The 14,199-nt window shown below is 39.9% G+C and overlaps 1 protein-coding gene across 4 annotated transcripts; it reads right to left on the bottom strand.

The window, feature by feature from the left end:
• Positions 1 to 8,256: 8,256 nt before the first annotated feature.
• On the bottom strand, positions 8,257 to 13,617 carry LOC308384773 (CMP-N-acetylneuraminate-beta-galactosamide-alpha-2,3-sialyltransferase 1-like). 4 transcript variants are annotated; one of them, XM_080863367.1, is made up of 7 exons: positions 13,465 to 13,617; positions 13,080 to 13,128; positions 12,579 to 12,700; positions 12,218 to 12,397; positions 11,147 to 11,192; positions 10,938 to 11,057; positions 8,257 to 10,388 (listed from the first exon to the last, which is right to left on the bottom strand). In XM_080863367.1, exons 2-7 carry the CDS (start codon positions 13,119 to 13,121, stop codon positions 10,209 to 10,211), a joined length of 690 nt encoding a protein of 229 aa, XP_080719493.1. In that variant the 5' UTR covers positions 13,122 to 13,128; positions 13,465 to 13,617; the 3' UTR covers positions 8,257 to 10,208. The 4 variants fall into 4 exon arrangements, with proteins under 4 accessions (XP_080719493.1, XP_080719492.1, XP_080719491.1 ...); XM_080863366.1 differs by having other exon boundaries at positions 8,258 to 10,388; positions 12,867 to 13,128; XM_080863365.1 differs by having other exon boundaries at positions 8,259 to 10,388; positions 12,579 to 12,712; positions 12,867 to 13,128.
• Positions 13,618 to 14,199: the final 582 nt, after the last annotated feature.

The following is a 14,199-nucleotide window of genomic DNA, read 5'->3' as shown; positions in this document are numbered from 1 at the left end:
AAGAGCTCGAGAGGATGTGGAGGGTGAAGGTAACGGTGGTCCCCGTGGTAATCGGAGCACTAGGTGCGGTGACTCCCAAGCTAGGCGAGTGGCTCCAGCAGATCCCGGGAATAACATCAGAGATCTCTGTCCAGAAGAGCGCAGTCCTGGGAACAGCTAAGATACTGCGCAGGACCCTCAAGCTCCCAGGCCTCTGGTAGAGGACCCGAGCTTGAAGGATAAACCGCCCACAGGGGCGTGCTGGGTGTTTTTTTTTTTTATATATATATATATGTTCTTCCTATGTTCTTCCTCTACAGCCCCCCCCCCAATTTTTGCACATGTCGAGGAGTGTGTCAGGCTACATTTCACTACGTGTTATACTTGTATAGCTATGCATGTGACAAATAAAGAACCTTGAACCTTGAACCTATTCCAGTCTTTTGGGGGATGGGAATAATGGTGGAGGCCTTCAGACAAGTGGGAATAGTGAAGGGAATACCATGTTTACATACATACATACATTAGGGACCAAGTGAACATTTTATCCTCCACTGATTTGTTAAAAGCAGGAAAAATGGGCAAGTGTAAGGATTTGAGTGTGTGTGATAAGGGCCAATGAATATGCTGGACAAGCAAGTCAGATCCATGAAGCCCCCAGCTCACACCTCACAGGACCTACTATCTATCTGTTACTAACATCTTTGTGTCAGATACTGCAGCACTCTTTCAGGGGTCTAGTGGAGTCCATGGTTTGACAAGTAAGGGCTGTTCTGGCATATCGATATCAGCAATTTGATACCCTATTGATTATCTTTATCGATTCTCATTTGATTATCATTGGCTCCATCATCGCTAAGCAGCATATCAAAGACATTACTAACATGCAAATTAATTGCATGCTGTGTGTTCAAATGTTTGTACATGTTGGAAGAATTTCCCCCTTTGTTAAAAGGTGAAAAAACAAAATATTATCCATATCCCTGCTGTGAATGCGCCACTATTTTCCTCCTCTGGCACACAAACTAAAATCAGCTTATTGTAGTACAAGAGCAAGAGGAACCGATAAATATAATCAATATGGAAGCAGACTTACAATTCCAAAGAACGGAACTACTGGGAACTGAAATAAATGGATTAAGCAGTGGCAGTCCTAGCCTGTTTGGCGCCCTGGGCGAACACTCCCTGTGGTGCCCCTAACCCCCCCCCCCCCCACACACACACACACACACACACACACACACACGGACAAAACATAACGTGTCGCCTGTATCTAAAACCGCTACTGGGATTAAGTTTTTAAAAAATGGATTAAGAATTAAACAATAGTTAGAGTTACTGTGAAATCACAGTCACAGCTTTGCAACACTATATGCATGTTACTGTGTTTTAACAAAGAAAGAAACTTACCTTACTTCTTTCTCCTTACCTTCCTGGCAATTAATTACATCTATCTAATAAAGACAATATATGAAGCAAGGATATATTGCCTTTTTTCTGTCCCAGTTTTCTTTTTTAATGATATACCCAATTCCCCAACATGAGGTATATACAAAACAACTGAGGCTTCTCTTAGTTGTATAAATGAGATAAATGATGGGGAAATAAGTTATGTTATGTTTTGTGTGTTCTGTTCCCACATAGGAACCATTCTCCGTACTCCTGCATGCTTTCTCTCCAGGTACTCCATCACCCTACAAGACACACTGTAGCAAATGGAGAGATGAATGGATGTACATATGTTTCACTGTAAAATGTCCGTCATGTTGTCAGTTATGGAAATATTTGTTTGCTAAGTGAAGATCATCCTTTTTATATCCTTTTTACAGTCATGTGCAGTAGCGGTTTTAGATACGGGCGATTGCCCGGGGCGGCATCGTGGTGGGGGGCGGCATCACGGGCATCGGCAAAAAAAAAATGCTCCTACTCATGCTGCCCCGACGTCATGCCAGCGCATATTGGGAATGGCATAGGCCCCGATCGGTTTTCTATCGCCCATTTGCTGGGAGTAAGGGCTCCCTTCGTTTGCAAGGTGCGCCTGCTGCTTGCGGCGCAGAGAGGAGAGGGCGTGGCAGTGGGGGATTCTCTGATCGGCTGGAGCGGCATCTAAAAACCAACTCGCAAAATAAAACAAAATAAAAACAAACCAACAAACACGAAAACACCAGACATTATGATACAGACTTATAATTTGCACCAATGTTTTTTCGAAATTCTATACACGAAAAGTGAGCGCGAGAGCCCTCGGTGCACCTGCTCGCTGCTGAAGTCAAAGTAAACTTTATTGTCATCTCCGCTACATACAGTCCAGTATATAGAGACACGAGACGATGAGGCTCCAGTTACAGCAGTGCAAGTAAACAAACAATATATATAAGAAGAGTAAGAAAATAAATATACACTTTAGGACTAGGGGTAAAGGGATCAATAACAATTTAAAATTTACAGTTTGATGATTTAAAGCAGGGGTCAGCAACACTGGGCACCCGTGCCACAGTTGGCACGCGAAGGGTTAAGTGATGGCACGACCATAGCTGGACTGGCCATTGGGCATTATTTTGGTCGGTGGCCGATGATTTTTTTTTTTTTTTGTAACGGTATATAATGAAAGTGGTGGATTGGCCAGATGCTGGTCGGTGTGTAAAAAACGAACTCAGTTGTTTGGTGGTGGCTAAGCTTCCACAGATTCAGTAACATTAATAAGTGGTGGGTGCCAGCAGGTGGATGAGAGAAAGGGGAGGCAGGAGAAGAGACCCGAGGCAGCCGCCGGTCCGAGTGTCAGGTGAACTGAACTTCAGGTAAGAAGTTATGACCTGCAGTCTATCTGGGTCAGATATAAACCAAGTTTAGGTGCAGTTTATTCTTGTTGTGCTGACTTTTTATAGTCAGTTACAATAACTGTACTTTATTTTATTCATAAGGTTAGTTAGTAGAGTTGCCAACCGTCCCGTAAAAAGACGGAATCGTCCCGCATCCAGAGAAAATATTACACGTTTGGTGTTGAGCTGAGAAGGGACGCAGTTTGTCCCGGACTTCAGCTACAATGAAAAAGACATAAAGCTGGAGCTGCACAGCTGCCTCTTCTCTCATTCTCTCCCCTCTCTCTCCTGTTGCTACTTTAATCATGAAACTGATCAATGATCAGCTGATCGGCTTTTCTCTCTTGTTTGTTTATCGCCCACTTTGCGCCAGAAAGAGGAAACCGCCGGATGTCGCGCTAAACAACAGCAGCACGTTTAAGCTTGATCAGCTGTTGTTAGAATTTATTTAATATTTCTTTTTAGTAGCTGATGTTTGCTGGAGCCACAGCTCAAACCTGCTGGTCATGGTGTTGGTTTGGTTATCTGGTGAGCGGGAAACATGCAGATGAAACCAGGAGATGTCCTTACTGAATCATCAGAGCTGAACAGGTGATGGAGAAACAGTTTTACCTTTTAGGTGACATGAATGAGTTCAAGGGTTGGGTTGAATATTAACAAACATGCCATATTGGCCCAGTTTATTTCTCTTATCAGTGGTTCTATATATTGTGTAACTGTTCATATAGAGCGTTATTAGATTTATTGCTAATACAATCATATGGCACAGGACTTCTGAGGAAATTTTAAATGGCACTCGTCATCAGAAAGGTTGCCTACCCCTGATTTAAAGTCTCGCACACAACCCGTCAAAAGGGGAGGGGGGGGCCTGCTGCTTCCAAATAGAGCACATTTCATTTATAATGTTGTAAATCCAATACCATTATGTATTCATGATTTGAATCCTGGGTTGTGTGAAATCTCAGAAATGCACCCTAGACAAAGTGTGCTCATCTCGTTTTAGTTTTAGCTCTTCGAAGCCGACCGGGAGGTCAAGGCACGATGTGCCGGGAGAGCGGTGTTCCTCCCGGCTGTAGTAGGTCTTGACCTCCCGTTAGCTTTGAGATGGTGGGTGTCAGATCTCCGAAAACGTCTGAGCACTTTTGCAAATATGCGATGTCTTGTAAACTGAGCAAATATCTGACGTTTACACAACTACATTCATGCCTCAAAATATCTTAAAAGTGTATTTTGTGACCCAGAAAGAGTAATATTACAACTAAGTAGCTGCCGCCATTGTTGGAATTCAACTTTTGCGAGATCCTGAGTTTGTTTTGGGAGATTTCGCAAAACTTTTGCGAGATCCCGAGTTATTTTTGCGTGATCTCGCCAAAGTCTCTCTTAGCAATCTCAGCAACAAAGGACATACACCCATGTGTGTTGATTTCTCCCTAAGATGGCAAACTGAAACACTCCAAGTTGGTGACTTTTGGAGATTTATTTCCCTGGATGATTGAGAATGCATCAGACGAACACAAAAGGAAGTTCACAGCTTTTAGCAGCTCCCCCACTCCCTCATTGACACACCCCCACTCCCCTCCCTCCAGAATTCCCAGGTAACAACCTAATATACATATGAATGACTAGCCAATTTAGCTTCCACTTGGCTGAAGCTAAAGCTTAGCTAAAAGCCTACCAGCCATTTGGCTGCTCTCCGGGTTTTATAGGTAGAAAGGTAGAAGCCTGGGGATGCTACTGTGTAAACAACTCCTTGGTGGCAGAGCCCCTGGTGTTGATGAGGTCCGCCCCGAGTTCCTGAAAGCTCTGGACATTGTAGGGCTGTCCTGGTTGACACGCCTCTGCAATGTTGCGTGGAGATCAGGGGCAGTACCTGTGGACTAGCAGACCGGGGTGGTGGTCCCCATCTTTAAGAAGGGGGACCGGAGGGTGTGTTCCAACTACAGGGGGATCACACTCCTCAGCCTCCCTGGGAAAGTCTATGCCAGGGTGCTGGAAAGGAGAGTTCGTCCGCTAGTCGAACCTCGGATACAGGAGGAACAATGCGGTTTTCGTCCTGGTCGCGGAACACTGGACCAGCTCTTTATCCTCTCGAGGATACTTGAGGGTGCATGGGAGTTTGCCCAACCAGTCTACATGTGTTTTGTGGACTTGGAGAAGGCATTCGACCGTGTCCCTCAGGGTGTCCTGTGGGAGGTGTTGCGGGAGTATGGGGTGTCTGGCCCATTGCTACGGGCCATTCGATCCCTATACAACCGTTGCAAGAGCTTGGTTCGCATTGCCGGCAATAAGTCGGACTCGTTCCCGGTGGGTGATGGGCTCCGCCAGGGCTGCCCTTTGTCTCCGGTTCTGTTCATAATTTTTATGGACAGGATTTCTAGGCGCAGCCAAGTGGCGGAGGGCTTTCGCTTTGGTGGCCTCAGAATCTCATCTCTGATTTTTGCGGATGATGTGGTTCTGTTGGCTTCATCGGGTGAGGGCCTCCAGCTCGCACTGGAACGGTTCGCAGCCGAGTGTGAAGCAGCGGGAATGAGGATCAGCACCTCCAAATCTGAGGCCATGGTTCTCAGCCGGAAAAGGGTGGAGTGCCCACTCCGGGTCGGGGATGAGTTCCTGCCCCAGGTGGAGGAGTTCAAGTATCTCGGGGTCTTGTTCGCGAGTGATGGGAGAAGGGAGCCGGAGATCGACAGACGGATTGGGGCTGCAGCTGCAGTAATGCGACCCGGCCTCGGATAAAGCAGATGAAGATGGATGGATGGATGGACAAATATAATGACTCAATATATTTGGTCATTTCAAAAGTAATATCAGTTTTATCTTTCCATAGCGCCTTTCACAAGTATCTGTGACAGAGTGGTGACCTGAGTGTTTTGACCTGTGACCGCTGAGATAGGCTCCAGTTCAAACGCAACAAAAGAGAATGGATGGAAGATGAAGGACGTCTGACTTCAAACAGCATTGATGGTTCTGTCTAAGTGGGAAAACTGGATTATCTGTTGGCACACAGATGATTTTACTTATTTGCTCACGTGAAGAACAGATTTTTTTTTAAAGAGCTTTGTAAAGTGTAATATATCTTGTTATGTGGTGTGAAATATTTTCACTGTCTCTGGTGACTGTTTATGCATCTGTGTCTCGGTGAGTGCTTTTCATTAAGCTAATGCTGCTTCATCTTAGCTTCTCCTGAGTAAGGGATGAGTGAGTGTTAGGAGAAAGGATATAATTGTTTTTCACCATACACTCCTTCAACAGCCTCTTCTTTTCTTCTTGAGATCCATCAAGAGGTACGGATATAAATGTACGCCGGGCTGGATGTGGCTTGCGGGCCATGAGTTTGACACATGTGCTCTACCTAATCACATGAGCCAAGGTGTGAAGTTTCAGGTGAGCTCGTCATTGCTGGATATTCAGTGTTGAGAGTGTTATGGAAAATATTGAATAAAACTGCAAACAACAGGCATGCGTGGCTTTTGAAGTGAGGTTTATTAAAAAAAGAAAAGAAAAACACTGCAGTGGAGAAAAATGTTCAGATCACACACCTAACCCGTTTTTCTGAGTGAAAGACATCACCCTGATCCCTTTATACTTCCCAAACAAAGAACGTTTCACAGCAGATCAATTATTAACAGATCCTTATCTCTTCAGTCTAGGAACAGTTCCGACCAACCGTCATCTCATCTGCAACAGGATGTCCAGAGCCCTCAAGAGGAAAATGAGTCTGCTGTGAAGGTGCAATAAAACTTGGACCCCACTTTTGATCACATTCCACATGCATACAACTGATGCCAAGAGTGAGCTTTCTATACTGAGTACAAAAGTGTTACTACTGTTACTAAAGTGAATCAATTAATACATAAACTAAAGAAATTTCCAGTACAAGAGTCTGCAGCCTCCAAAACAAAACCATCTTCAACCGATCCAAGGGCTGTGTGGTGCTCCAGCAAAAAAAAAAAAAAAACTAACAGCAGTGATTAATCAACACTTATTCAGATGTTACAAATGCAATCACACAAAAATGTCTCAACCATTAATCAGTTAAATGACTAATTGGTTGTCTGGTTTTAAGCCTAATCCTTTTTATTTGTTCTAGATGTGAATCTCTTGAGTTTCGTGAACCTTGGTTGGATGAAGGATGAGCTCAAAAGAGGCTGTCCAGTGTTTGCCAATGTCCCATAAAAAGGGAAAAACTGTAGCCTGCTCTTTCAGGCCAGCAGTCTTTGGTCAGACATTAGTTTGTCTCTTCTGACTCAGACTTTTTACTGTTATGTATTATGTTGTTGTTATCTGGCCAAGAACTTCCATGAAAAAGCCAAATACAAGCACTTCTTCAAAAGGCAAATGGCAAGTCTAAATATTACCAGTTTACCTCACAAATGCCCTTATTGTGGTTTTTGAGTTCATACTGGGGAGACATTTGCAAAAATCATTTCACTTTATTGTTGTGAAAATATTGAATGACTGATGAATTGGTAGATACATTCATTTATTGATTCATAAATCCATTCCTTGTTTAATTTCTGAGCTCTGCTTGAAATACTGCATTTGAAAATGCCTGTCACAACAGAAAACATAATCAACTTCATGTGCTCTGTTTGGTTCTATTCTGTAACTTGATAATGATCACTTACATAATGAGCAAGTTTTAAATATAATAGGTATGGCATCGACTGGGGAGCAGGACCATGGAGTTTTTTGTTTTTGTTTCCATTTTATCTTATTTTTACATTTTATTTTCTCTGTGGAATTGGCTTGAGGAACTGTCCAGTTTCATTTGTATACAAACCTTTTTTTTATTCATTTAATTATTTATTTATTTGTTTATTCATATGTAGCTAACAGAAAGAAAATGTTAAAACCTTTATAGATTTTCAGAAAATTAAGAACTGTCAAGTTAGTCTAAAGAATGACTCAACAAACTATATTATATATATATATGTTAAAACACACTTTTTTTGCTTAAGAGCATTTTATTTACCCTTGTTATTCTGTTTGAGTAGATTTGAATGGGTGATCCTTTTCACACTGATGAGTGGTTAATGAGTTCTTAAGGCCACTAAAACATGAATCCTATATTGCCCTTTACTGAACACAAGGGACATATTGGTGGGTCATAATAAAACTTTGAGATTATTTTTGTAAAAGTTGTAATATTTAAATATTTGGTGACTAAACAAATAAATGGAACATATTGGTGGGTCATTAATTTGACAAGAGGTCTACAGATCATTTAAAAAGTTGGGTAATCTTTGTTACATTGCAAACAATTATATACTTAAATGCGAGCATGCTGCTGCTCACTGTAAAGTACATTGCCAAATTCAGTGATCCCACACCAAACTGATAAAATTACCATTTGCTGTGTGTGCTTCTAGAATACAAAAAATACAAAGCCAAAAAAGTCTTAATACTTTATACAATATATATATATATATATATATATATATATATATATATATATATATATATATATATATATATATATATATATATATATATATATAGCAGGAATGCACTCCAGGTGCAAGAGCAAAACACAAATTCACCAATAAGTGCTCTTTGGTTTGACAAACCATGCTTCTCTATCTGGAAATTTGATAGATGAGTCAGATCAGATGAGCTAATACTTTTGGCAATGTAGTGCACATTTCTGCTGACCAGCTGTTTATGTCCTACATAATTTTCAAATATTTTTTTAACATAGTTACAAATATCTGATTTCTAAATGCTCAATGTTCAAATGTTAGATCATAAAAGGTAAGCATTTTTTTCAAATGCTATAATATATTATTTCTCCCATAATCATTAAAAAAAGCAATAAAGTTAAATTATTACAACCCTATATAAAATGTGGATCTGAAAGGATGCAAATGCCCATTTTTAGATATGAGAAAGAGGTGATGAATGATGAATGGAAAAAATGCATTTCAGAAATATTCAAAACATCACTTTTAAAATCAAACTCGAAACCAAAGGTGGCAACTTCAACATGAAATGAACTGTTAAGCTGCTTAGGAAAGCAAATTGTCCCTGGGTTATCTGGATACAGTTTACCTTTCTTCCTTTCTCTCTCTCTCCTCTACCAGTGTGAGTGTGTGTTTGTGTGTGTTGTACTGCCTGAGGACAGTAACCTTTGTGTTAGTAACCTGCAGCTTGCAAGCCAAGGGTTAGAATTGAGGCTTAACTGTAACCATATTAATACACATACTATATGTGTTATTTTGTCCTCTCCCAAAAATACATAAAACTACAACAACAACAACAAAAAAACACTGTTTACAATGGATAGTCAGGAATGCACTCCAGGTGTCCAGCAAAACATACATTCACTAATAAGTGCTATGTGGTGTACCCTTTTACATTTTATTTGATGTGGTGGTTATGGCAGCAGTAGTAGGAACAAAATTAGGTTGTCAGAAAAATGCTGATATATCCATACTATCCTTACTAGAAATCATGATCATGTCTAACCACAATGCTTTTGTGACAATAATTAATATTTGATTGGAACATCTGCCCACATGTGAGTGATAGATGTAGTGGTTTTGAATGACAGCAACATCAGGAAGAAGGAAAACGAGAAGCTTGAGAAATACCAAGGGCTCAGAGAAGAGCCCGAGAAGATGTGGAGAGTGAAGGTAACAGTGGTCCCAGTAGTAATTGGAGCACTCGGTGCGGTGACTCCCAGGCCAGGCGAGTGGCTCCAGCAGATCCGAGGAATAACATCGGAGATCTCTGTCCAGAAGAGCGCACTCCTAGGAACAGCTAAGATACTGCGCAGGACCCTCAAACTCCCAGGCCTCTGGTAGAGGACCCGAGCTTGAACGAAAAGACTGCCTGCCTCTGTTTGTGTTTGTGTGTTTGAGTCCTTCCTACTCTGAGAGTATGACAGCTCTCCACTTGCATAATAACAATAACACAAGTTTAAGGAGATCAACCCTGTAAAATTCTACAAATCTAAATATTTGCTGACTGTATTAGAAAATGCTGACAATATTCATTACATGAATTAAACACCCTCTATGTTATAAGTTACTTTACTGCACCATTTTCCTTTTCATGCAACCAGCTTACTTTAACTAAGAATAATACTGCTGTTGTCTGTCTTCTTGTAATTCTGCCAACTCGTAAGAAAATACTTCATTTCTTAAGAACCATAGATGTTAGAAACTACTAAAGAGTATAACCCCTGGGTACATTTTTTACATGGTTAATTTAAGCTATGGTTTAGGGGGGGAAACTACCAAAATGTCACATATCCAAAGACTTCTTTAACGTAACCCCTTTCATGATTACTAGTCCTTCCTAAAGATTCCCAATATCAGTTTCAGTTAGGAGGGTTAGGAAATTACTATAGTTGTAGATACACATCCATTTGGCTTTCAGTTCTTTCCCCACTGAGTGTATGGCATTCAATCACATTTTTTTCATTAGGCCTTCATAGAACTTAATTTTTTGTTGCTGAGCTAGTTGCTGGATGATGTTATACTCATAATTTCCAGGATGTACTCCAGTTCTTAACCTTTTGTTTGTGAGTATTTCCCAGTAGTGACTCCAGTTTCCATCACTGTCAGCGCCATAACCAAACACATTAACCTAGGAAGACAAAAAATGAACATATGAATGAATGGGAAACAAATGCATGAACAAAATGTCCCTTTTTTAACTAAAATCCAAACAATGGCTGCTGAAAAATGAAATGAACAGTTGGACAGCGACCTGAGCACTAAATGGAAACACCATGATTATACCATGAGTATACAATGACAAAACCTCTTATTGAGAGGTTTAGCTAAAAAGCTTTCCATGAAGGAATGTCTTCTAGATTGTAGTCTAGTCAATTTAAGAAGGGGACACATCAGAAATACTTGCAACAGCTTTCACTTTCATAGGGCATGTGAACTGAAATTTAACCATTCACAGATTAAACCAGAGTTTTTTAATCAAGTGGTACTGGTGGGTAAACCTGCTCTGATCTTCACCAAAGACATTTTGAACTTTTGAAATGCACATCTATTTAGGAGAGCAATATAAGAACAAAAGAACAAATTAGCAAAGACTCAAATGGACCAGCTTGTATGACAATAAAAATCATATTTTATTTTGTACGTCTGGCACTTCAGAAACTGAAAACTTTGTACTTACCTCATCACAAATGTGAAGAGCAAGAATTAAAGCCATAAAGCCAGTGGATGGATAACGTCCCTTATTTCCAAGCCAAACCTCATGTACATATTTCATAAAAGCTGGATTTACCACCATGACCTGTTAGAAATTAGAATGAGCCTTTAAACAGCTTTTATTTTTAAATATTACCATTGCCACCAGGAAGCTTTGCCATTGACGCTACTCACCAAATCCTTGTTAGTTTTGATCTTTGATTTCACTGGCATATATGACCTGTTGGAAACAGCATGACATTGAAAAATATGAAGTAGGTGTTTAACAAAAACAAAGCTAAAAAAGGCATGGTCCGTCTTGAACATGGAGAAGGATCAGAGTAATGGTTTGATACAGAAATTCACCTTATATCACCTCACACTACATCCATCAGCCAAATCCTTTTAATCTGCGTACATGTTGAATTCATGCAGTGGCATTCTATTTTTGCATTTGATGTAAATTCTGTACTGCAAGACGATCTAGGGGAAATCTTTTGAGATACTTTGCTTAGGAGCAGGTGTCGGTAATTTTAGCAGCTGGGAGAGAAGAAGGTAGTGTATGCTGACTGTAACATCTAAACCTTAGAGTGTTATTTTTTCTTTTAATGGGGTGGCATTGGTGGGACCAAGAAGAAAGCTGGGCAAGCTCAGATGAAATCAGAATATTTTATCTGAAACAAAATAAAGTACAAAATGATTGTATGATTGAATGTATGATTTTCATGTGCCCAAATTAGTGGCTGCACAACTGCCTAAAAATGGTTCACATAAAATAACTTTTCAACAAGCATTAAGAGTCTTTATTTAATTTTTTTATTTTTACTTTATATTAAGTCACAATCCTAAGAACAGTACAAAAGCATACGTAAATGAACTACAGTAAGATGAGTTGTTATGAGGACACTTCATCTGTCTGCATGTTGCATAAAAATGTAGTCATAGTATGATTTCAGGATAATCAGTTTGTAGAGAGCTTAAAGGTGCCGTCATTTGAAGTCTGTCTTAGTGGAATACATTACAGAAAGACTTTGAGCTCTCTCGCTTAACTGATTTTGCTTGTAGATTTAAAAGATGTCCCAGTGCTGATTTTCATCACTGGGAACTTGATCTTAATGAGGCAGATTTTGCTATTTTATTTTTTCTATTTTATTATTTTCATTTAATTATGTTGTCTAAAACAGGTCTCTCTTGTAAATGAGACACTGAGTCTCGTTAAATAAATGTCAAATACATGTGCATGTAGCCCTGAAAAAGAGAACTCACCTTCCAGTAAATCCTGTTGTAGAGGCATTAATGAGCCACTCAAAGTCCTGTATCTTAAAGGGAAACAGTACAAAATGGGTGTTGTCATCCAAATCCACAGCACTCTCTGGATACATGACACGATGAGTTGTCTTGTTTCCAACGTCTTTTTCAAAGCCTCTGGTAATACCAGTGTTCATTCTAAAAAGCACAAAGGGATATATTTCACATCAGTTTGGATCTTTTGTGTAGGAGGGGATATTTCACTGCATTTCACTGCATATCGTACTGTGTATGACTGTGTACGTGACAAATAAAATTTGAATTTGAATTTGAATTTGAATTTAATGGTAAAGAAAAATTGCTTTAGCTTAGAAAGTACCTTATGACAACTTCATGTAAATCTATCAGCGGTCCATAATGCGATCTCCTTAAATTACCAGAATTACCCACCACAGCACAAGTCCTGCAGTGGTCATATTTGGGTTGTATAACATCTGGATTCTGTGGGAAGATCTGAAACAAGTTGGCCACTGTTGTTTCATAAACTCTGAAGCTACGGTTTTCAGCCTGCAAATCCTGTCAGACATTTCAAATAAACTATGTTGTTAGACCAGATGAGCTGGAGGGAGGTGTGTAAAAATGTCATCATTTCCTGGTGACTACTTACCTTCCACCAGTTGAATTCATTCTGTGAGAGGTTTAAGTTTGCAGTCAAAAATGGTTGAACACTTCTATTCGATCGATCCAGAAGCAACTGCTTATCCTCTGATAAACATTTTATGCAAGCACACAGCTTTTGGTCCACAGCATAATGAGTCAATTGGTAGCGTGTTTTGAAATACACACCAATACCAGTGAAAAACAGCAGGAAAACAAGTACCTTAAATTTTGAAATCATTCTAGATGTGCGACCAGGAAACATTACCAATCTGCAGACAGAGTGTGTGGAGATACACACAAGTTATGCTCACAACAAGAAAAGACGTCATATAATGCTTATATAATATATATCCATATTGTGCAAAACGAACGATATAGTCCTGCAAGGATAAGTCTTAACTTAATTGCCACTTATACAAACCCATTAAAAACTAAACAAATAAATAAAGAAGTCATGTTTATTTTCAGGAAAGTAAACATTTGGCTACATACAACGTCATCTGTTTTATGTGATATTTGTATTCACTCATAAGAAAATAAAGAAAATAACATCAGCAAAAATTAAGCTTTTTTTACCGCATCATTTGTAATAATATGATACTTACCCGGTCTGCGAGGAAATCCCTTTCTGGTCTAGTTTTATGAAATACAAGTACAAAAGTCGCGTAGACTCACTATCGGTGACAACCTTTTCACCGTGTCACTCACAGGTAACTAACATGACATCAATACACGTTTGCTACCCGAGAACGCGATGCCTTCGTCTCTGACAAAGGTGTGGAGAGGTGTGGTTTGTGCGGATTTCCTCACGTTCCCATGTTCGCGTTTGGAAACCGACCTGCAGACTATCAAGTCCTCCACAAAACCTTACTTTGTTCAACTTTGTCCTAATGTGACTGTTTTCGCTTATAGAGAATACTAACGGCTTTAAAGGTGTAAATAATCACAATATGAGCTCTGTTTATATCCAGTTTATTCACTGAGACAACACACAGCGATTAATAAACAATTATACAGTATCAATTTTCATTTTAAAAAGCCGAAGCAGACCGCGCGCGCGCATGCTCTCCATTTCACTCTTCGCTGGGGGAAAAAACAAAAACAACAACATGTTAAATATGAATCCACATGGTTAGGATCTCTGCAACTTAGCTGTGCTTCTGTCACGTAATAAATGTGGACAAAGTTTGTGTTTTTTCCCAATTATGAAGCGTATTCGTATATATTACTTACCTTAACATTTGAATGAGAGTTGCTGTTGTCTCTCCTCAGAAAAAGGTAGATGAGAATAGGGCTGGGTGCCACATGAGTTGGTTGCCACATGCTTGTTACTGCCACAT

Source organism: Rhamphochromis sp. 'chilingali' (assembly GCF_963969265.1).
Source record: "Rhamphochromis sp. 'chilingali' genome assembly, chromosome: 17".
NCBI lineage: Eukaryota > Metazoa > Chordata > Actinopteri > Cichliformes > Cichlidae > Rhamphochromis > Rhamphochromis sp. 'chilingali'.
The sequence above is the reverse complement of the archived record's forward strand: the minus strand, read 5'-3'. Positions and strand labels throughout refer to the sequence as shown.

Bases quoted from the DNA above. Each gene is read 5' to 3' on its own strand.
- LOC308384773 (XM_080863364.1), bottom strand. From the start codon at position 13,121: ATGTTTCCTGGTCGCACATCTAGAATGATTTCAAAATTTAAGGTACTT. The intron at 11,058-11,146 runs GTGAGTAGCGTC...AATTTCTAACAG, and splicing joins TCAAAACTAACAAGGATTTG to GTCATGGTGGTAAATCCAGC. The intron at 10,389-10,937 runs GTAAGTACAAAG...TTGTCTTCCTAG, and splicing joins CTCTTCACATTTGTGATGAG to GTTAATGTGTTTGGTTATGG.